The sequence below is a fragment of the Mauremys reevesii genome, linkage group 7 (assembly GCF_016161935.1).
Source record: "Mauremys reevesii isolate NIE-2019 linkage group 7, ASM1616193v1, whole genome shotgun sequence".
In the NCBI taxonomy this organism is placed as follows: Eukaryota; Metazoa; Chordata; order Testudines; family Geoemydidae; genus Mauremys; species Mauremys reevesii.
The window spans coordinates 94578343-94598874 of record NC_052629.1 but is presented as its reverse complement, the minus strand read 5'-3'; the positions used below and the strand labels follow the sequence as shown (position 1 = coordinate 94598874).

Below are 20532 nucleotides of genomic sequence, written 5' to 3'. Positions count from 1 at the left end.
GCTGAAATGACCTCAGAGTCAGACACTCTCTTTCCACTGCAGGCGAGCTATCCCAATCCCTGTCCTGGGCCGAGGGGGCATGGCATGATGGAGCATGCCCTGATCACGCTGTGCCTCGGGATGCTGCAGAGAGGCGGGGGAAGGGGCACCTCAGGCAGGTGAACAAGTTGGTGCGTAGCAACCACAAGTGCCTAATTGGAGACAATCTGGAAAAGTTGCAACATCGTAAATCACTTTTGCGTTGTGCTTGCTGCTGTGAGCGGGCAGGGAGGCTGGGTTCTATGCCTGGCTCTGGAAGGGGGGTGGGCCTAGGGGTTAGAGCAGGGGGCGCTGGGAGTCAGGACTGATCACTGGAGGGAGGGTGATTTATACAGCCCTGGCCGGCAGGCCCAGCCTTTGATGCACATCTGCAGACCACCTCCCTGGGCTGTGTAACCCTGGGCAAGTCTCTTCCCCTCGCAGGGCCTTTGTTTCTGCTGCCACCCATGCCTGTCTTGGCTGTAAGAGCTTTGGGGCAGGGACTGTCTGTCCCTCACTGTTGGGTCTGTGCAGCGCCTGGCGCAATGGGGCCCCAGCCTTAGTCAGGGCTTCTGCACGCTACCGTAATACTTCTAGCAATACGTCTGTCACACTCATCCTCTCTGCAGCCTTTGAATGTTACTCTTACTGGGGTAACCCCACCACCCCCAACGGTGTGGGTCCTTGCCCCCTCTAGGGGCGAATGAGTGTGCTACTGCTCTGAGCTAGAGGCGCTGTGCCCAAAGGTTAAGGTTAGAGGCTGATTGTTTTAAATCTAGCAGTTCTGGCTCTAATTCCCTGTAAATAACCCAACCAGATACATCTGTGTTTTGGTGTTGCCCAGAGGTTGTAAAAGAGATCAGGGCCCCATTGTGCTGCCCAGATGCTGACCGAGACCAGGCACTGCACAGACCCCGACTGAGATCAGGGCCCCATTGTGCCAGGCGCTGCACAGACCCTGACTGAGATCAGGGGCCCCATTGTGCCAGGCGCTGCACAGACCCCGACTGAGATCAGGGGCCTCATTGCGCCAGGCGCTGCACAGACACCAACTGAGATCAGGGGCCCCATTGTGCCAGGTGCTGCACAGACCCTGACTGAGATCAGAGCCCCATTGTGCCAGGCGCTGCACAGACCCTGACCGAGATCGGGGCCTCCAGTGTGCCAGGCGCTGCACAGACCCCGACTGAGATCAGGGGCCCCATTGTGCCAGGCGCTGCACAGACCCCGACTGAGATCAGGGTCCCCATTGTGCCAGGTGCTGCACAGACCCTGACTGAGATCAGGGGCCCCATTGTGCCAGGCGCTGCACAGACCCTGACTGAGATCAGGGCCCCATTGCGCCAGGCGCTGCACAGACACATGAGAGCGAGTCCCTGCCCAGAGCTCACAATCTAACTAGACAAAGGAAGGATTGTTTGCCCCATTTTACAGGTTCAGGAGCCGAGTCCCAGAGAGCCAAATCTCCAACTGATGGAGATGGGCACAGCTCCACTGGTCAGTGAAGTCACAACCATTTACACCAGCTGAGGCTCAGTGCAGAGCCATTCATTGACTTGCCAAGGGCAAATGGGGAGTCAATGCTGGAGCCGGAAGCCTCAGCCTAGTGCCTTAACCACAGTGCCAGCTTTCCTCTTTCAAACTGTTGATACACCCAAGAGGCCTGACTCGCAGCCTCCCCCTCCCCCTGCGCTCTAACCCACAAGACCCCACTCCCCTCCCAGAGTCAGAGATAGAACCCGGGAGTCCTGACTCCCATTTCTACTCCTGGGTTCAAGCCACTAGCCCACCCCTCTGTCTCCAGGCAGCTCCCCTCATTTGCAAAGCCCCTGGGCAGCGCTGCCCAAACTGAGGTCTCTCTCTGTGTCTCCCTGTCCAGCCACCCCATTCGTCACCAAGGTGAAAGAGATGTGCCTGCGCCGGGAGGACTTTGAGCTTCTGAAGGTCATCGGGCGAGGGGCCTTTGGTGAGGTGAGTGCTGCCAGCCATCCCTGCTTGGACTCACGAGGGGCTAGTGGTCCTCAGTTTTGGCCATAGTCCCAGGTGCAGTGCCAGGCACCCTATCGCCTGCTGCCACCACTGTATCCTTCTGGCTGCAGTAGCACCTGGTGTCACTGGGTGGGGCTGGAGCGGTTGGAGCCCTGCAGGGTGCAATACCGCCTGCTGTCACTGGGAGGCTGGGGAGGTCCTGGGGCACGTGGGCTGCAGGTAGCAGAGGGAAGACCAGGGAGTGGGGCTGTAGCAGGTTATTCCCACAGGGGGAGAGGGTAGGGCTCCATGCACCCATGGTCCCTCCATGCTGCCCCTGCAGCTATTTCAGGGCCAATTCAGACCGGCCCTCTTTGATCCCATTCTCTGGCCACCAGGTGGCAGTGGTGAGGCTGCGGAACAGTGAGAAGGTTTATGCCATGAAGATACTGCACAAGTGGGAGATGCTGAAGAGAGCAGAGGTACCTAACCCTACCCTCAGACCCCCCCCCCAGCCCAGGACACTCACCACCCATGCTCCCCTCCCTCCTATCCCACAGATTCCCGGGCTAGTGGCAGTGAACAATGGCAGGTATCCCATTTTCAGGCTGGATGGGCCCATGGGTCTGTCCAGAACAGCAGGGGGTGGGGGGAGACTGGGCTGGATGGGCTCATTGCCCCAGTGCTGCAGCACTTTCTGCAGTGGCCTTGCTATGACAGAGCCCTGCAACCTCCCTGCTCTGGGGTGCATCCCCTGAGGCCTTGCCATCTCCCTGCAATCCTCTTGTAGACAGCCTGCTTCCGGGAAGAGAGGGATGTACTGGTGAAAGGGGACAGCCAGTGGATCACTGCCCTGCACTACGCTTTCCAGGATGAGCAGTACCTGGTAAGACTCTCCCTTGGGGGTGGGGCAGTGCTGCATTGCAAGCAGACCTTTGGTCCCTTGAGCACCATCTCCTTGCTCCCATGGACCAGAGACCCTTCCTTGGAGGAAGCGGCTGCACAGGCCTGGTTTAAATCCTGTTCCAGCTGCAACCAGAGGAAATTTTTAGGCGGTATGCATCTGGTTGCCAGCAGGTGGCGCTGTGGGTGCTGGGCCTTGCCAACAGGATGTGTGTGGGGCAGGCTGGGGATTGCCAGCAGGTGGCGCTGCATGGGTGGCTGGCATTGCTGGATGAGCTGCAGGTGCTGGATATTCCCAGCAGATGGCGCTGTACAACTGTCTTGCTTGCGGCTGCCGTGAGTTATTTTGCATGTCCTGCAAGGCTCATTGCAGGTGACTGGCACAGCCTCCAGGGAGGGGATTCCCCCCCACATCTCCCCAACTAACGCTGCCCCCTGTCTGCAGTATCTGGTGATGGATTATTACGTGGGTGGGGACCTGCTGACCTTGCTGAGCAAGTTCGAGGACCGGCTGCCCGAGGACATGGCCTGCTTCTACCTGGCCGAGATGGTCCTGGCCATTCACTCCATCCACCAGCTGCAATACGTGCACAGGTACGGCCTGGCTCCCAGACCCCCCTGCTCTAACCCGTCGGACCCCACTCCCCTCCTAGAGCTGGGATAGAACCCAGGAGTCCTGGCTCACAGCCCCCTGCTGTAATCTTATAGACCTGTTTACTTATCAGTGGCTGGTCCCTCTCTGCCTTCTCCCCTCTCTCCCCACAGGGACATCAAGCCAGATAATATCCTGATCGACATGAATGGGCACATCCGCTTGGCCGACTTTGGCTCCTGTCTTCGACTGCGACCAGATGGGACGGTGAGAGGCACAAGCTGCCGCAGGCACTGAGTGTGTGCTGCCTGCAGAGCAGGAACCCCCACAGACCCAGGCCTGGGTCAGCCCCTACAGCCTATTGCCCAGGACTCTGGTCAGTCTAGGGTTACTGCTCCTGGGCAATGGGGCTCCTGCCCCTTCCCTTGTGGAGATGGAGGTGGATTGACCAGCTCCTGTCTGCTCCGGGATGTGGATCCCATGGGATGGGGGCTGTCATGGCCACACACGGAGATAGACACCCTGTCTCCCCTCCTGGCCAGGTGGAGTCTGCGGTGGCAGTGGGGACCCCTGACTACATCTCCCCTGAGATCCTGCAGGCCATGGAGGACGGAAAGGGGAAGTACGGCCCCGAGTGCGACTGGTGGTCCCTGGGCGTCTGCATGTACGAGCTGCTCTTCGGGGAGACACCCTTCTATGCCGAGTCCCTGGTGGAGACCTATGGCAAGATCATGAACCATGAGGTGAGCCTGGCAGGGCAGGGTGCCCTGGCCAGGCCTCCCTGAGCTCGCTGAGGGGGCCTTGGAACAGGGGATGTATGGTGCAGGCTTTGCTGCAAAGGGGTGGATGCTTAGGAGAGTCTGAGAGGAGGTAGGGTTGTGAGGAGGGTTGGGGGAATCTGTGGGTAGATGGGGAGGGATGGATGAGGAATGGGGATGGATAGATGGGTAGATTAATATGGGTTGATATCTGGATGGATAGATGGATAGAAGGGCTACTAGAATGATCCGAGGAATGGAAAGCCTGTCGTATGAAAGGAGACTTGAGGAGCTTGGTTTGTTTTCCTTAACCAAAAGAAGGATAAGAGGAGATATGATTGCACTCTTTAAATATATCAGAGGGATAAACACCAGGGAAGGAGAGGAATTATTTCAGCTCAGTGCTAATGTGGACACGAGGACAAACCGATATAAATTGTCAGTCAGGAAATTTAGGCTTGAAATTAGACGAAGGTTTCTAACCATCAGAGGAGTGCAATTCTGGAACAGCCTACCGAAGGAAACAGTGGGGGCGAAGGACCTCCATGACTTTAAGATTAAGCTAGATAAGTTTATGGAGGAGATGATATGATAGGATAATGGGCTTAGTCAATAGGTCAATTAAGTGCCACACTGGTAATTAGTACAATGGGTCAATTATAGGATATTGTTAGCCTTTTTCCAGAGGGTATGGCTGGAGAGTCTTGCCCGCATGCTCGGGGTTCAGTTGACCGCCATATTTGGGGTCGGGAAGGAATTTTCCTCCAGGGTAGATTGGCAGTGGCCCTGGAGGTTTTTCGCCTTCCTCCGAAGCATGGGGCAGGGGTCGCTTGCTTAAGGAGTGGGTGGATCGGCTTATGTGGCCTGCATCTTGCAGGAGGTCAGACTAGATGATCATAATGGTCCCTTCTGATCTCGAATTCTATGATTCTATGATTCTATGTGGGTAGGTGGATGGATGGATGGATAGATGGGGATGGATGGATGGATAGGTAGATGAAGATGGATGGATGGATCCATTAATATGGTAAGGTGGGTGGATGGATGGGGCATGGTGATGGATAGATGAATATGGGTAGATAGGTAGATGGAGGATAGATGAAGATGGATAGATGAAGATGGGTGAGTGGATGGGGATGGGTGGACGCGGTTAGGGATGGATAGATGAATATGGTTGGATAGGTAGGTAGATGGATGGATGAGGAATGGGGATAGATAGATTAATATGGGTTGATATCTGGATGGATGGATGAATGGATACAGATGGATGGAAGAATATGGTTGGTTGGATGGATGGGTAGGTGAAGATGGATAGATGAATATGGGTAGGTGGATGGATGGATAGATTAATATGGTAAGGCGGATGGATGAATGGGGCATGGTGATGGATAGATGGGTAGATAGGTAGATGGATGGATGAAGATGGATAGATGGGGATGGATGGATAGGTAGATGAATATGGGTGGATGGATAGATAGGTGCATAGATTAATATGGTAAGGTGGATGGATGTATGGGTGTATGGATGGGGATGGGCAGATGGGAAGGAAGGGAGGAATGGAAGGGTAGATGAGTGTGGGTGAGTAGATGGAGTGGAGGGAAGGAGAGGGATGTTTCATGAATGGAATGGAGGAAGGATGGGTACATGAGGATGTATTGTGATAACTGGGTGGGTAGAGGGGGATAAATTTGAATACATCTGCATGTACTTGAATAAATTGTGCATACAGGAGACTGATTTGTGTGGCCATTTCAATCAATTGTGTGTATTCATGTTAATTTGCATACATTGGGATCATTTGGCATGTGTGCTGATAGCTCTGTCCAGAGGTACAGATAATGTGATGGGCAAAGGGGCATCGAGCTAGGAAGCCAGCAAGGAACTCCAGCCTGACTCCCCTCATCAGTCCCTCTGCACTGAGCCCCTTTGCCTTGTACCCCTCTCCAGAACCACCTGCAGTTCCCCACGGACATCACGGACGTGTCGGAGCCAGCCAAGGACCTGATCCGGGGGCTGCTGTGCCGCCAGGAGCTGCGACTGGGCCAGAACGGCATTGAGGACTTCAAGCAGCACCCCTTCTTTGAGGGCATCGACTGGGACAACATCCGAGCCAGCACGCCCCCCTACGTGCCCGAGGTCAACAGCCCCGCAGACACCTCCAACTTTGATGTGGACGACGACACGCTCAAGGAGTTGGTGAGGGCGGCGCTAGGGGGCACTGTGCTGCAGGGTGGGGTGGTGGGGCTCAGTAGGGGGCACTCTGCTCTCACAGTTGGTGCTGGCCCCAGTGCTATGCAGCGCCTATTTTCCTCTGAGGCTGTAGAACTGAGGTACAAAGGTTCACTGAGGTTCCTCAGACTCTGTGTAAACAACCCCCGTGTCCCACCCCAGGAGTGGGGGTGTATCCGCACTGGCTGCCATGATCTCTTTGTGATGTGTCGTCCCCTCTCTCATCTCCCAGGAGACGCTGCCCCCTGTTTCTCACAGTGCGTTCACTGGCCACCATCTCCCCTTTGTGGGGTTCACCTTCACCTCTGGCTGGTGAGTACGAGCCCCTGGCAGGGACACCCCATCCCCCTTCACAGCTGTTCCCCTGGGGGTCAGGGCAGCCAGCGTTGTTATCACTTCAATGCACATCCATGATCCCCTCTCCCTGGATCAAACCAATGGGCCCCTCTCTGGGCTGCCCCAGGTCAGACCCATGGGCCCCACTCCTGCTGCCCCAGGTCTGACCCATGGGCCCCCTCCCTGCTGCCCCATGTCAGACCCATGGGCCCCCCTCCTGCTGCCCCAAGTCAGACCCATGAGCCCCCCTCCCTGCTGCACTGAGCCCATCCAGCCTGGTATCCCCTCATGGGCCACATGTGAACTCAGTGCCCTCTGGCCAGGATTGAACTCATCACCTTGAGATCTAGAGACACAGGACTCTAGGGGTTGGGCTGAAGGACCATCCAGTCTGGGGATGCCGAGGCTTCTGCCACTTGGTGTAGCCACCAGGGGGAGACAAAGAGCCACATCCTGGGCTAAATTGACCTTTGGGATTTCCGGGCCAGTTCCAGCTCACACACGCCCCTCCCCGTGTCCTGCAGCCCAGTCTCCGAGCAGAAGCCTCCGTCCCCTTCCACATCACCTGCCGTGGCCCAACTGGAGAAGAAGATCCGGAACCTGGAGCGGGAGAAGCTGGAACTGGCCCGGAAACTTCAAGGTGAGGCAGATGGTGCTCCGAGGGTTAAATCCCAAAGATCTGCCCTGTTTAGCAGCTTAGATGCCCCCTCTTGTACCTTTATCCCTGTGGTCTCCACACACCTGGTCATGGATGTATCTGCATCATCCCCATCTGGCAGAGAAAGTGACAATGAGTCTGGGAACAGAACCAGGATGGAACCCTGCCTGCCAACCTCCTGTTCTAACCCACTAGACCCCTGACCTTCCCAGAGCTAGGGATAGACCCCAGAAGTCCTGACTCCTAGCCCCCTGCTCCACTCCACCCCTCTCCCCTCCCAGAGCTGGGAAGAGAACCCAGCAGTTGTGTATGAGGGATGCCCCGGGAGGGAGCTTGCAGTCATCCCTCTCCTTCCTGTTTTAGTCCCTTTCACCCAGTTTTGGGGGCTGACCCATTTTGCTTCCACCTGGCATTTCCCCATACAGACATGCTGCCCAGATTCCCACCCCTACCCCCACCCCAAGTTTCCAAAGCCCCGGCCAGGAACTCAGAAATAGGGAGCTTGACGAGAGAAATAGAGATATTGTTGTGTAGAAAGTTGACAGGTACTGATGCCTGTGGGATAGCAGCCATGGATCAGCTGGGGCATTGATCTGATCTGGGGTAGTGGGGTTGTGAGAGAGGAGACTGGACTGGATGGGCCCATGGGTCTGATCAGACGTAAGGAATCCCAGTAAATTCCCTGGTCTCTCTCTCATGCTCAGAGAACCAGTTGGAAGCCGAAGACATGGTAAAGCAGCGGCTGGAGGGGGAGGCATCTGGGCAGGTGAAAATCCTGGAGAAGCAACTGAAATTGCTCAGACAGGAGAGGAACGAGGCCCGTAAGGTGAGACACTCCCAGGAGTCCAGCTACTGCTCCTTCCCCCTGTATAGAATAACTGGGATTCCTCACCTGGAACTGAGATGCAGCCACCTCTGGGGTGGGGCACAGGAGCTGTTCATACAGAGAGCCCTTTCCTGGTGCTAAGATGAAGCCGCCTCTGAGGTGGAGTGCGGGGGCTGTTCATACAGGGATCCCTCACCTGGTGCTGAGATGCAGCCACCTCCGGGGTGGAGCACAGCAGCTGTCTTTAACAGTGTTTGTACCCCCACAGGACCTGTCGGAGGCCCAGGAGCGGCTGAAGGCCCAGGGCCAGGAGCTGCAGGAGCTCCTGGCCAGGCAGAAGCAAACGGCAGAGGAACTGCGCTGCACTGAGGCCAAGTGTGGGGACCTGCAGGCCCAGCTACTCCGGCATGTGCGCCAGCTGCGGGAACGTCAGGAGGAGACCGAGGCAGCTGCCCGGCGTGTGGATGGCCTGCGCAAGGAGCTGGCCCGGGTGGAGAGTGGGCGCAAGGAGGTAACCGGGCAGTGCCCACCCCTTCCTGGCTGCACCAAGCATGGGACGCCTCCTAGTGAGGAACTTGCATGCCCTCATCACCAGGCCATGTCTCTCCCTGCTGTGTGCATAAGATGCCCCCTGGTGGTTGCCCTGCAGCTTTGCATTGTGCAGCACCAGCCTCAGCTTCCCAGTGCTCCGAGTGGAACTTTGCCTGGTGGTTCCTTGCACCCATGCATCATACAGCACTGACTGCATCCCCCCCCAACACCCTCTGCTGGCAGCCCATCAGCTGTGCATGATGCTGAGCCACATGCCTCTTGTGCTGAATGCACAGTGCCCCCTGCTGGCCAGCACTGCCTCCATTCCCCAGCTGGCAACTGGGGGACAGGGCAGGGGTTAAATCCCAGTTATCTGGCAATCAGTGGCAGTGGCATAGTTAAGATGGGTGCCTTTAAGAACAGGCAAGGCAGAGTTGTGCTGGGGTAGGAGGCTACCTGGACTGCTCTGGGCAGGACTGTGCTGTGGGCTTGGTTAGGGGTGCACCTGAAAAATAAAAATAACCCCTCCCATCAAAGGGACTTTGCTGCTGTGTCCCCCAGTAATCCTGGTTCCCCCTGTGCTGTCTCTGAGGCTCTCTGGGTGGCTTGGAGGATGGGGGAGCAGAATCCAGCCCCCTTGTGAGTTGCCTTAGGCCAAGAGGGGCTGGCACCCCTGGGGGGTGACCTCAAACAGAGAGGGGGTGTGCAAGGGTTAGGAGAGGGTCCCTGCTGCCTTTGGACCTGACTCCTGTGTGCGTGCCTGGGGTGGGGGCACCGGCAGGGAGCGTTCGGCCTCTCCTCCTTGTCCTGGGTTAAGCCCCTTCTACTGGGACATAGTCTCTGGGCCCTGTCCTCCCATCTCTTGCCTGAGGCTGGGTACTGAGTCCTGGTTCTGCTGGGCCCTGCAAGCCCACGTCACCCGGGGCTGGCAGTGGGGGGATGACTTGGGAGTGGGCTGGGATCCATGCCAACCCTCAGCCAGGGGCCGGGTCAGAGCCAGGGGGCCCCAGAGGGGAATGGCCCCATGTCTCATTCCCCACCCCCTGAGCCAGCCATTCCTCCTCCCCCGGGTCTGACTACCGGGGAAGGGCCCAGGTCCCCCAGCGCCCTCAGCTCAGGCCCGCTGTTCTCCCAGCCCTGGGGCTGTGGGGGTGCTGGAGGCTGATGGCCCCCCACCCCCACAGCTGGAGTCTCGGATCAAAGGTCTCTCCAGCGAGGTGTCCAAGCAGCAGAAGCTGAAGGAGAGAAGTGAGCTGCAGGCGAGGAAGATGAGGCAGGAGCTGGAGGGGCTGAAGGTGAGGAGGAAGGGGGCTGGGTATGTGGGGAGTAACGCACTAGTGCCCCTTGCACAGGTAGGCAGAGAGTGCAGCCTTCAGAGCATTTCCCTCCCCTGCCCGGCAGGGTCAGTGAGAGCATGTGGGCCCCTTGACTGGTCAGTGGGAACCCCTGGGGGGGCAGTTGGTGAGCGCATGAGAGCCCCTTGCCCGGTCAGTGGGAGTCCCTGTGGGAGTGTTTGGCGGGTGCACGGAGGCCCCTGCCCAGTCCGTGTGGCCCTGGGGGGAGGGGGGAGGTGTTAGTGAGTGCATGAGGGTCCTTTGCCCAGTTAGCGGGATCCCTGGGGGGGTGGTTGGTGAGCACATGAGGGCCCCTTGCCCCGTCAGAGGGGATCCCTGGGGGCAGTTGGTGAGTGCACGAGGGCCCGTTGACCCATCAGTTGGGGTCCCTGTGGGGAGCATTAGGGCCCCTTGCAGGATTAGGCATCAGCACTTCTCTTTGAATAGCTAGTGATATACTACATAAGCGCCCCCCATGGTAATGGACAAGTGGGTGCCTGTGGCTGAACTCTCCTGCCCCCTGCAGGCGAAGCATGGCACGGCCTCTCTGGACTCTGCCGGCCCCAACCACACCAAGGACCCCACACTCCTGCGAGGGGACCTGCAGCCCAAGGGGGAGCGGAGGAGCCTGCGTGAGCCACTGCAGCAGAGGGAGAGCCAGCAGGGGGTGCTGCGGGGTGAGCTTGCCCCACTGCAGGGAAAGCTGGAGAAAGCCAGGAAGGAGAGGTGAGTGGTGATTTGAACCCAGAACCCTCTCCTGGGCTCAGCATCCCCATTGGTCAGGGGCAGGGAGGGGAATTATGTTTTTTCTGAGAGAGGAGGGGGAGAAGGAAGGTGGATTTTTCCTGTGAGATTATTTCTCTTTTTTTATTTGGAGACATTTTTTCCACAAGAAAATGTTTGGAGTTTTTCTTCGTTTTCCTATTTCCTTTTTCCTCCCTCTTCTCTCGTCCTCTTTGATTTCATTTCTCCACTTCTGCCCCAGACTTGGACACCCCATTTTTTCCAATAATCATTTATTTTTGCGTCCTAGGAATTTTTTCCCTTTTCTCTGCTCCGTTGCGTTTCAGGAATTTGGGGAGTTTCCGATAGTGAGAGTGACCGAATGAAGGAGGAGGGGGAAGAACCATTTATTCAATTCCATGTAATGGTTAAAAGGAGGGAAAAGGGTAAAATTGTTCATTTGAAGAAATTTTTTTTAAAAAATCCACACTTTTTAACCCAGATAAAAGGGGAGGAGTTGGTAAAGAAATGTCCTTCAGACACAGTTGCTGTTGTGTGGCCGAGCACTTACAGCCCCAGACTGGGTTCTGTTCTCGGCTCTGCCTCTGGCTTGTTGGGTGACCTGGAGCAAGTCAGTGCCTCTCTCTGTGCCTCAGTTTCCCCATATGTAAAATGGGGATAATGATATCGATCAGATTTTTCAAGCAGTAGCTCTCAACCTTTCCAGACTCCTGTACCCCTTTCAGGAGTCTGACTTGTCTTGCATACCTCCAAATTTCACCTCACTTAAAAACTACTTGCTTACAAAATCAGACGTAAAAATACAAATGTGTCCCAGCACGCTATTACTGAGAAATTTGTACCAGATCATTCTAAAATAATTCCACTGGAATATAAATATTGTCGTTACATTTTAGTGTGTGGTATATGCAGCAGTATAAACAAGTCATTGTCTGTATGAAATTTTAGTTTGTACGGACTTCACTAGTGCTTTTTATGTAGCCTAGGCAGCTATCTAGATGAGTTGATGTACCCCCTGGAAGACCTCTGCATACCCCTGGTTGAGAAGCACTGTGGTAAAACACTTTGAGAGCTACAGGTGGAAAGTGTTGGATAAAAGCTAGGGATTAATATCATTATTTCTGTTAATCGTGGCTCTAATGTTCTTTTCCAACCCCTGGGCTCTAGTTTAAGGGAACACAAGGAGCTGAAAGACCAGAACGAACGGGAGAGGACTTTGCTGCAGGAAGAGAACAGTAAATTCGCCCAGGAACAGGAGAGGGTAAGAGGAACTTGAATCTCTCCATTTCTCCAAGGTGGGCTTGATTTGGATCTTCCAGAGTTAATGGGGCTTAGCCTCTTGCAATCTGGTTGCTGCTGGGTTGCATGGCTGATGTGCTGTGGGCTGTACTACCGGCTGCTGTCACTGGGTAGCTGCAGGGGCTGCATCCTGCAAGGTGCAGTACCACCTGATGCCACAGGGGGCGTCTCCTGATGGGAGAGTGCTGTGGTCTGCCTGCTGCAGCCGGAGGGATTGCACGTGGGCTGCAGGTAGCAGAGGAAGGGGTCCTGGAGCAGTGAATGCAGGCTGCAAGTGGGGCTATTGGATCTTAGCCCCCAGAGGCAAAGTACAGGGTCGCTGGAATCCCTGCAGCATGCAGGAGGAGGCACAGAGCCCTACCGCATGCCCTAGCTGGTACCTGAGAGCCGGTCTGTCTCATCTCATTGGCCAGCAGAGCAAGCTCTGCCCTGCGCTCGGAGCTGTCCGTGAGCAGCTGTTTGCAATCGTGCACTACAGTTTGAATTGGCCCTGAAAAGCCCAGGAATAATTCTGCATGGAGCACGCTCTATTAGGAATTTAAATAGCTGTTGTATGTAGACAGAGCTCTCCCACGTACAGTGCACTCTCAAGATGCTCCTTAGCTGGCTATATACAGATCTCTCCCATGTGTTATAGCCGACCACTAGCTCTGCTGTAGTTAAGGTTGAGAAGCTCTTTCTGTTTAAAGGTCAACTCTATCAGGTGCTGTAAAATTCACATACTTAACTGAATTGCCTTGAAATTTGGTTTGCCTCATGGGGGCACAGGGTGTGGTTAGTGATCCAAATTTGGGGGCATTCAAACAAGAGGTTCCTGAGATACAGCCCCCCAATTCCCCAGCATTTCTTAATGCTGACACTTTCCCATCAACTTTGATTGCTCAGCTCTGGGGCTCAAACTGTGGGTCTGATTGTCTCAAACACTTGCCATTTATCCCTGCTAGTGCATGGCATTGGCACCCACTGCTTTTTGGGGGAAGCAATATTGAAAATGTTATTTGGAACAGAGTTAAGCTGTCTGGCTAGACTCGTGCTCTGAATGCATTGCAACGTACGTGTGCAGAGAGAATAGCCAAGAGGGTTTTGTCACTCACTATTCACATGACCTGGATGGACCAAGGGGACATGCTGTGGGTACTGAACCTGAGCATACACCTAGGCAATAGGCAATGTGCATTTAAAACCTGCTGTGCCGAGAAGTCAGAGAAAGATTTGCTGGCATGTTGATCCAATCCGCCTCCATCCGAGGGAGGGGGAGCAAGCTGAGGTTATTTGGGGAAATGGAATCTGAGAACAGCAGATAATTAGGAAAATGCATATGCCTTAATTCTGGATGTCCTAGTTTCCAGAGGTTTGAGTTTTGCTAAATTTGATGTTCTGGAACAGCAAGAGATCAGCCGTAACTCTGCATTAGCCAAGTTTTTGGCCAGTGAATAGAACATGCTTGGGACACTCAGCGAACAAGCTAGCTACGTGTGGACAGACCTAGCTCTCATGGCACCCTGAGTTAAAAGAATAGGAGGGATTTGAGGGGAGGAGGGAGGTAGAGCTGCCCGAACTTTTTCCATCAAAACTTTTTTTCAGTGAAAAATGCAGATTCAGGCAGATGGAAACATTTTGTGAATTTGGGTCGACTTCAGCAAATTGTTTTGGTTGAAATCGAACAAATCAAAAGCTCCAAAACTTGGAACATGTTGACTGGTTGATGTGAAATGAATTCTCATTTGAAATTACCTTTAATTTTATTTAAAATAACATTTCAAGGGGGGAGAGGGACTCGAAAATGACACATTTCAATTGACCTGAAATAAAACTATATAAAAATAAAACTTTTTTGCCTTTTTGATTCGTCGAAAATTCCAAAAAACCTTGGTTTTGGGTCGATTTGATACAATTTTTTTCCTGATATTTTGGAACTGCGAGGGGATGAAAGTCCATTCTCCACCCGGCTCTAACTGCCGGGTCCTTCCGTCCAAGGTCCCTGTGGCACTGTCTTCCTCTCCTGTTCGTAGGGTGACCAGATGTCCCGATTTTATAGGGACAGTCCTGATTTTAGGGTCTTTTTCTTATATAGGCTCCTATTATCCCCCACCCCCTGTCCCGATTTTTCACATTTGCTGTCTGGTCTCCCTACCTGTTCGCAGCTCCTAGGCCAGGTGGAGAAGCTAAATACAACCAACAGGCAGCTGGAGCAGGAGCTGCGCTCACTGGAGGACCGAAGAGAAACAGTCACTAACTGGGAGGCCCAGATCTCTGACATTCTGAAGTGGTATGAGCCCCCCATGCGGAGCTGGGTGGTCCAGGGATTAGAGCCCCTAGCAGGGCTCACTGTTGGGTGGGGTGAGAGCACACGAGGGTTATCCTGCTCTTAGAATGAGACAGCATCCCATCGTAGCAGGGAACAACAGTATAGCCTGCGAGCCGGGACTCTAGGTTCTGTTCCTGGCTCTGGGAGGAGAGTGGGGTCTAGTGGTTAGAGCAGGGAGCTGGGCTGGGAGTCAGGACTCCTGGGTTCTATCCTTAGCTCTGGGAGGGGAGTGAGGTCTAGTTGTTTGGACAGGGAGGGTTGGGAAACAGAACTCCTGCGTTCTATTTCCAGCTGTGTTGCTGGCTGTGTGACTTGCCCCAGATCACTTACCCCTCTCACCCGGTTGACATGAACGTGTTGGGCTGGGGGCTCCTTTCCCTGGGATTGGGAAATAGGTTGCAGGGGCAGATGCTGCTGCCTCCTTGGTCCCACTTGGGTTGGTCTAGCTGGGTCCTGGCAGGGCTTTCTCCTGACTCTCTCTCCCCCTCCCCCAGGGTCAGTGACGAGAAGGAGTCCAGGGGCTATCTCCAGGCTCTGGCCACCCGGATGACCGAGGAGCTGGAATCCCTGAAACACATCAGCACAAAAACCTCAGATGCCAGAAGCCCAGTATGAGCTCAACAGGGTTGTGTGGGGCTGGATTGGAGCCAGCGTGTGTTTGGTGGGGCTGGATTGGAGCCCTATATCCCATTCCCCACCCCTCTGAGCCAGCCAGTGCCCTGCCCTTGTGCTGGGATTGGAGCTGGCACCCCCTAGAGGGAAGGCTGGGGGTCCCATTCCCTCTGATCCAGCCAGCCCTGGGGTTTCCCTGCTCCTAGCTCAGCCCTTCCTCTCTCTGAATGTGAAGGACAATCACTGGAAGGCCAGGCGCCTGCAGAAGATGGAGGCCTCGGCCAAGCTGGAGCTGCAGTCAGCGCTGGAAGCCGAGATCCGGGCCAAGCAGGGTGTCCAAGAGGAGCTGACTGAGATGAAGGCTGCACACCTGGCCACCGAGCGGTGAGGCGGGTGGGGAGCTGATACTTGTTAGCCAGGGAGGGGTGGGAGCCCCATGCCTTGGGACACTTGCCAGACAGCTGGGGGACTGTCGGTGGCTGAAATGGGACTAGAACCCAGGAGTCCTGGCTCCCCGGCCCCTCCTGCTCTAAGCACTAGATGCCATTGCTGTCCCAGAGCTGGGGATAGGACAGAGGAGCCCACAGCCCCCTGCTACAATGGCTAGACAATGCTACTGCTTCAACAGTTTTCACCCCCTGAGATGTTCATCAGGGTAAAATCTGTCTGGGGAGGGGCTGGTGCCTCTGCCGTTGTGCTGCCCTGGCCCCGTGGCACCTTTGGAGCAATAAAGACAAGGGTTTCCCTTGTTGTTGGGATATTTTGACAAGGAAATTGCAAGAGGCCGAGGCGCAGAACCGGGCCCTGCAGCTGGAGCTGGAGAAGCTGAAGGAGGAGCTGAAGGTCAGGTCTGTGGAAGGTAAGGCCCTGGAATTTCCAGCCTGGCTGAGTACACACGCAGGATGGCTGCTGTGTGGTTGCTGCTCTAGCCTGGTGGCCCCAGCTGAGATCAGGGGTCTTCGGGGGGGATCCCTCAAATGAGATCAGGGAAACCCACCATGCCAGGGGCTGCATGGACCCTCTGATTGAGATCAGGGGGGCTGTCCTTGGTGCTGATCAGGCCCACCCTTGAACGAGGTCAGAGGCTCGCCTGTTGTGCCAGGCGCTGCACCAAGACTGGGGTCCCAGTTGTGCCAGGCGCTACACAGACCGTGACCGAGGGGCCGTGACGGGCTGGGCACAAACAGACCCATGGTAAGAGAGTCCCTGCCCCCAAGCGCTCCAGGCCTAAACAAAGGGTGCGAGGGGCAGAGAGGAGAAGAGACTCTCCTGAGGTCGCTGGCAGAGCCAGGAATAGAACTCAGGTGTCCTGCGCCCTCCTCACTAGTTCCACTCGCAGCTTGGCCATGGCTTGACCTTGGGCAAGTCACAGAGTCACTCTGGCCTCAGCTTCCCCACCTATAAAGTGGGGAGAAGCCATCTTTTGTCTGGCCAGGCTGTCAGCTCTGGGGGACTGAGGCTCTCGCTGTGTGTGCAACGACTGGTGGGGGGCATTGTGGGGGGCACTTGGCTCAACCAGGGCGGGGGAGGCCTGCATGGGAGCCCACCCCGATGTCATTTGGGGTCTATAGACGCTATTGTAATAATTCAGTGCTGGTGGGACACACTTAGAAGTGAAAACTCCCAGTTCCCAGCCCTAACCAGCACGTCATGTTCCATTGACCAACGCAGTGGTTGTGTGAACTGGCTTCTGTGTGTGTCTGTGTGTCTATGTGCCATTGTCTTTTGCTGGATGCAACGGGAACTTCACCATGTGTCAAATCACCTGTACTGCTAGCAGCTAATGGGGGATTCTCCTTTAGTGCAAATAGGTAGGGTCTGTGCTTTTGGGAGGGAGGAGCTGGGGTCCACCCTGGGCCATAGACAGGAGGCTGCTGAGGTGTTACAGTGCTATGTGTGAATCTTTCTCTTTCTTCTAGGCACAAAACAACAGGGGCCGCTAATTCCCTTCCTATCGTTCTGGAGTGCGGAGGTGTGTCCATCAGGCTATGGCTGGAGCAGGGCAGGCTGGGAATCAGGGCCCCTGGATTATATTTTGGCTCAGGGAGTCGAGGGAGTTAAGACTCCTGGGGTCTGTCCACAGTTCTGGGCAGGGAATGGGGTTTGTTGGTTAGGTTGGGGGGGCTGGAAGTCAGGACTCCTGGGTTCTATTCCTGGCTCTGGTCTCTCAAGACACTGACACAGGGGACTTTGTACTTTAGCTGCGTGCACTGATGGTCCCACCCATCCGGGGGAATTAATAGCCCCTTGATTCATATGGTGCCATCTAGTGCCACTCCGGGGTCAACACTGCCTGCAAGGGAACAGCGCCCCCTACTGAGCCTCCGCAGCGTCCCACAGTGCTGCTCTGGGTTCAGCGTTGACTGCAAAGGAACAGCACCCCCTACTGAGCCGCCACCCCATTCCCTCCAGCACAGCACCCCCTAGTACCATACTGGGGCCAGCACTGGCTCAGAGGGGAGAGCGCCCCCTAGTGCCATGCTGAGGCCAGCACTGACTCCAAGGGAGAGCATCCCTGCCTCATTGCCTTACATGCCTCAGGGTTGGGTTTGCATGGTGCTTTTTCTTTGGCAGAAGGATGCGATCAGTTTTGGGAGCCCCCCAGACACGCAAGAGAATCGGAGATCAGCTGAGGAGGCCCAGCTGCGCCCAGAAGGGAGGAGAAGCCTCCGAGCCAATGTGAGTAGTAAATGCTAACAACCTTGCTGTGTGATGCCCCAGTGAGGAGCTCAGATGCAGGATGTAGCTCTTGGCTCCCCAGGGCTCACACTTCTACCCTAGCCCAGCCCATGGCAATCTGTCCCCAGCTCTGGGAGGGGAGTGGAGTCTAATGGGTGGGGGTAGGAGTGGGGCCTGGGAGCCAGGACTCCTGGGTTCTATCCTACCTCTGGGAGCGGGAGGGAGTGTGGTGGGTTAGAGCAGGGTGGGGTTCGGAGGCAGGATGCCTTTGTGCTATTCCCAGCTCTTCGCCAGATTTGATTTAGAAAAAGTCACTTACTTGCAGCTCCTTTTGAAATGTTTCCCTCCGGGCTCTCTGTTCTGACTCTGCCCTCTCTCTCCTTGCATCTTCACAGCTGGCTCTGAACAAACCCCCAGCACAGGTAGCTGTTGCTGCAGAAGGAAGCAGCTCAGGTGCACTCAAGGTAACCTGGGGGAGTGAGAGAGAGAGTGTGTGTGTGTGCGTGCGCGCTCTGTTGTGCAGGGGAGGGCGTGGAGTGTGTGTATATGGGGGTATTTTAGTTGTGTGTGTTAGAACAGGGGGTTGGGGGCTGGGAGTCAGGACTCTTGGGTTCTAACCCCAGTTCTGGGAGGGGGTGGGGTCAGGCGGGGAACCAGGACTAAACGTTGTGTTTGTGGCATTTCAGCGTGTGTTGGTACTGTGTGCGTGTGTGGTTTTTGTTTGTTCATGGGAGAAGGTTTTATGTGTGCAAGTTCTCTCCGTGTTTCAGGTGCATGTTTGCGGTCATGATATGTGATTGTGCTGCTACATAAGATCAGAGCCTTCTTCATTTCCACACTTAGCCAGATGATTTCTCGATGTGTGGCACAGTGGCTGAGTGGTTCAGGTGCTTGGCCACAGCCCGGGAAGTTGTGGGTTTGAGTCTTGCTCGATCTCACCCAGACAGGGCATCTCCGGTCCACCCAGCTACAACTGGGTACCTGATCCATCAGGTTAGGGGAGCTAAGTGTGTTTGGATCTGGTGCTAGCCCATGTGTACCATTGTCTAGGGAAACTCACAGGCCTTAACCACCTCAGCCTGATGGTGCAGGGTGGACTTTGTCCATGATTGAGTGTATGTGATAGTTGTGGTGTGTGTACACATATCTAGGCATCCTTGTGTCTGCACACGTGGCTAGCAGAGAAATCCTCTCTTGCCCTTTTCTAGTGGATTTACGTAAGTGCGTGTGTGGTGTGAATCTGTGTTTATATAGGCATGTGGTTGTGGTTTCTCTCTGGCATATGGCGTGAGATACATGTGAAAATAGAGCATTTGTGTAGAGAGGATTTGTTGTGTGGTGTTGGGGTGTCCATATGTTTGGTGTGGGGGAGTGTGTGATGGAGAGGATTTATACCATGGATTGTGTGTTTCCTTTGTGTGGTGGTGTGGGTAAGTGTGTATATACTTGCCAGTGTCAGATAAACCCTGTCTAGTCAGCTGCCGTGGGAGGTTTTTTGCGCATACGTTACTACATTGTGTGTTGCATTCGCTTTGTATGTCTGCCTGTTGCATGACAGGGGGTGTTTGGGTATGTGTGCAGGTGACACAAATCCCCTGCAATTTCCCTGATACTGTATTTTTTTTCTGCGTGTGTTGAGAGTGTGGGGGTGTGTATTTAGAATGCCCGGAGTGTGCGGTACATAGATCTATTACAGATGGGGTGTTCTCTGGATATGTATGTTGTGAGCATGATGGAGGTGTATGTGTCAGTGCGTTGTACAGTTGTATGCTGTGAACATGGGAGATGTGGCGTGTGCACCTGATGTATGTGTGGTGTGTTTGTTGTATACTTGTATGCTGTGTGTGCAGATGTCTATCTATGGGTGTATTTAGGTGCGCATGGGGCTGTGCTGTGGGTGTGGAGATGAATGTGGGTGGTTAGTATGTGTGTGTAGTGCATTGTGTGGGTCTGTGTACACACATTGGACAAATGCCCGTTTATTCCCCTGTGTCTCTGGCTTCCTGAAATCCCTCCCCCACCGCAGATCGAAACCCCTTTTTGTTGTTTCCCCCCCATTTTCCAGCCAAAATCTCACAGCTTCAAGATGCAGAGCTTCGCCGTGCCCACCAAATGCACGCGCTGCACCGCGCTCATGGTGGGGCTGCTGCGCCAGGGCTACGCCTGTGAGGGTGAGTGAGGCCGGGCTGGCTCTGCCCTGTGCGGGCCCCGTTGCAATTGCTTCCCTGAGGTGAATTCCTGAATGGGGCTAAGCACTGGCCTCTGGGCCTGGAACCCGGGTCCCTGCCAGGCTGGGCATTGAGTGCTGGGCCATGGGGCTGTACCCAGGTCTTCTGCCAGGCAGGGCACTGGGGCCTGGCACCTGGGTCTCCTGCCAGGCAGGCTTGGATGCTGGGCCCTGGGGGGGTGCCTGGGTCTCTGGCCCCTGTCAGAATCCGTCCCCTTCTCCTCACTCATGCACCACATCCTGGCTTCTCCCTGCAGCTTGTAACTACGTCTGCCATGTGTCCTGCGCTGGGGGCACAGCCATCTGCCCCACACCCCCTGAACAGCTCCGGAAAACCATGGGAGTCAACCCGGTTACTGGGACAGGCACAGCATTTGAGGGGTATCTGTCGGTAAGTCCTCCCACCCTCCGCGGGTGCCCTGTGTCAGGCTGACTTTTGTCTGATGTGGCGTGGCAGAGATGATTCTGCGAGCACCCTTCCCCCGATCTTCTCGGCCATGGTGAATGTGG

At 55.2% G+C, this 20532-nt stretch overlaps 1 protein-coding gene across 2 annotated transcripts in view; it reads left to right on the top strand.

Annotated features, from left to right (window-relative positions):
* The first annotated feature begins 1910 nt into the window (after positions 1-1910).
* Positions 1911-20532, top strand: part of CDC42BPG (CDC42 binding protein kinase gamma) — a 35843-nt gene continuing 17221 nt past the window's right edge. The window contains exons 1-23 of one of the 2 annotated variants that reach the window (XM_039482295.1): positions 1911-1989; positions 2385-2468; positions 2777-2872; positions 3335-3483; positions 3655-3748; positions 4024-4224; positions 6187-6435; positions 6701-6780; positions 7293-7444; positions 8167-8288; positions 8557-8799; positions 10004-10114; positions 10677-10879; positions 12065-12158; positions 14341-14465; positions 14999-15113; positions 15352-15500; positions 15887-15975; positions 17036-17088; positions 17691-17795; positions 18191-18259; positions 19861-19966; positions 20280-20413. In XM_039482295.1, the coding sequence (XP_039338229.1) occupies positions 1927-1989; positions 2385-2468; positions 2777-2872; positions 3335-3483; positions 3655-3748; positions 4024-4224; positions 6187-6435; positions 6701-6780; positions 7293-7444; positions 8167-8288; positions 8557-8799; positions 10004-10114; positions 10677-10879; positions 12065-12158; positions 14341-14465; positions 14999-15113; positions 15352-15500; positions 15887-15975; positions 17036-17088; positions 17691-17795; positions 18191-18259; positions 19861-19966; positions 20280-20413 (2886 nt within the window). In that variant the 5' untranslated portion in view covers positions 1911-1926. Of the gene's footprint in view, positions 1990-2384; positions 2469-2776; positions 2873-3334; positions 3484-3654; positions 3749-4023; positions 4225-5206; positions 5267-6186; positions 6436-6700; positions 6781-7292; positions 7445-8166; positions 8289-8556; positions 8800-10003; positions 10115-10676; positions 10880-12064; positions 12159-14340; positions 14466-14998; positions 15114-15351; positions 15501-15886; positions 15976-17035; positions 17089-17690; positions 17796-18190; positions 18260-19860; positions 19967-20279; positions 20414-20532 lie in introns of those variants that run through there. The other variant, XM_039482296.1, reaches the window with a different exon arrangement.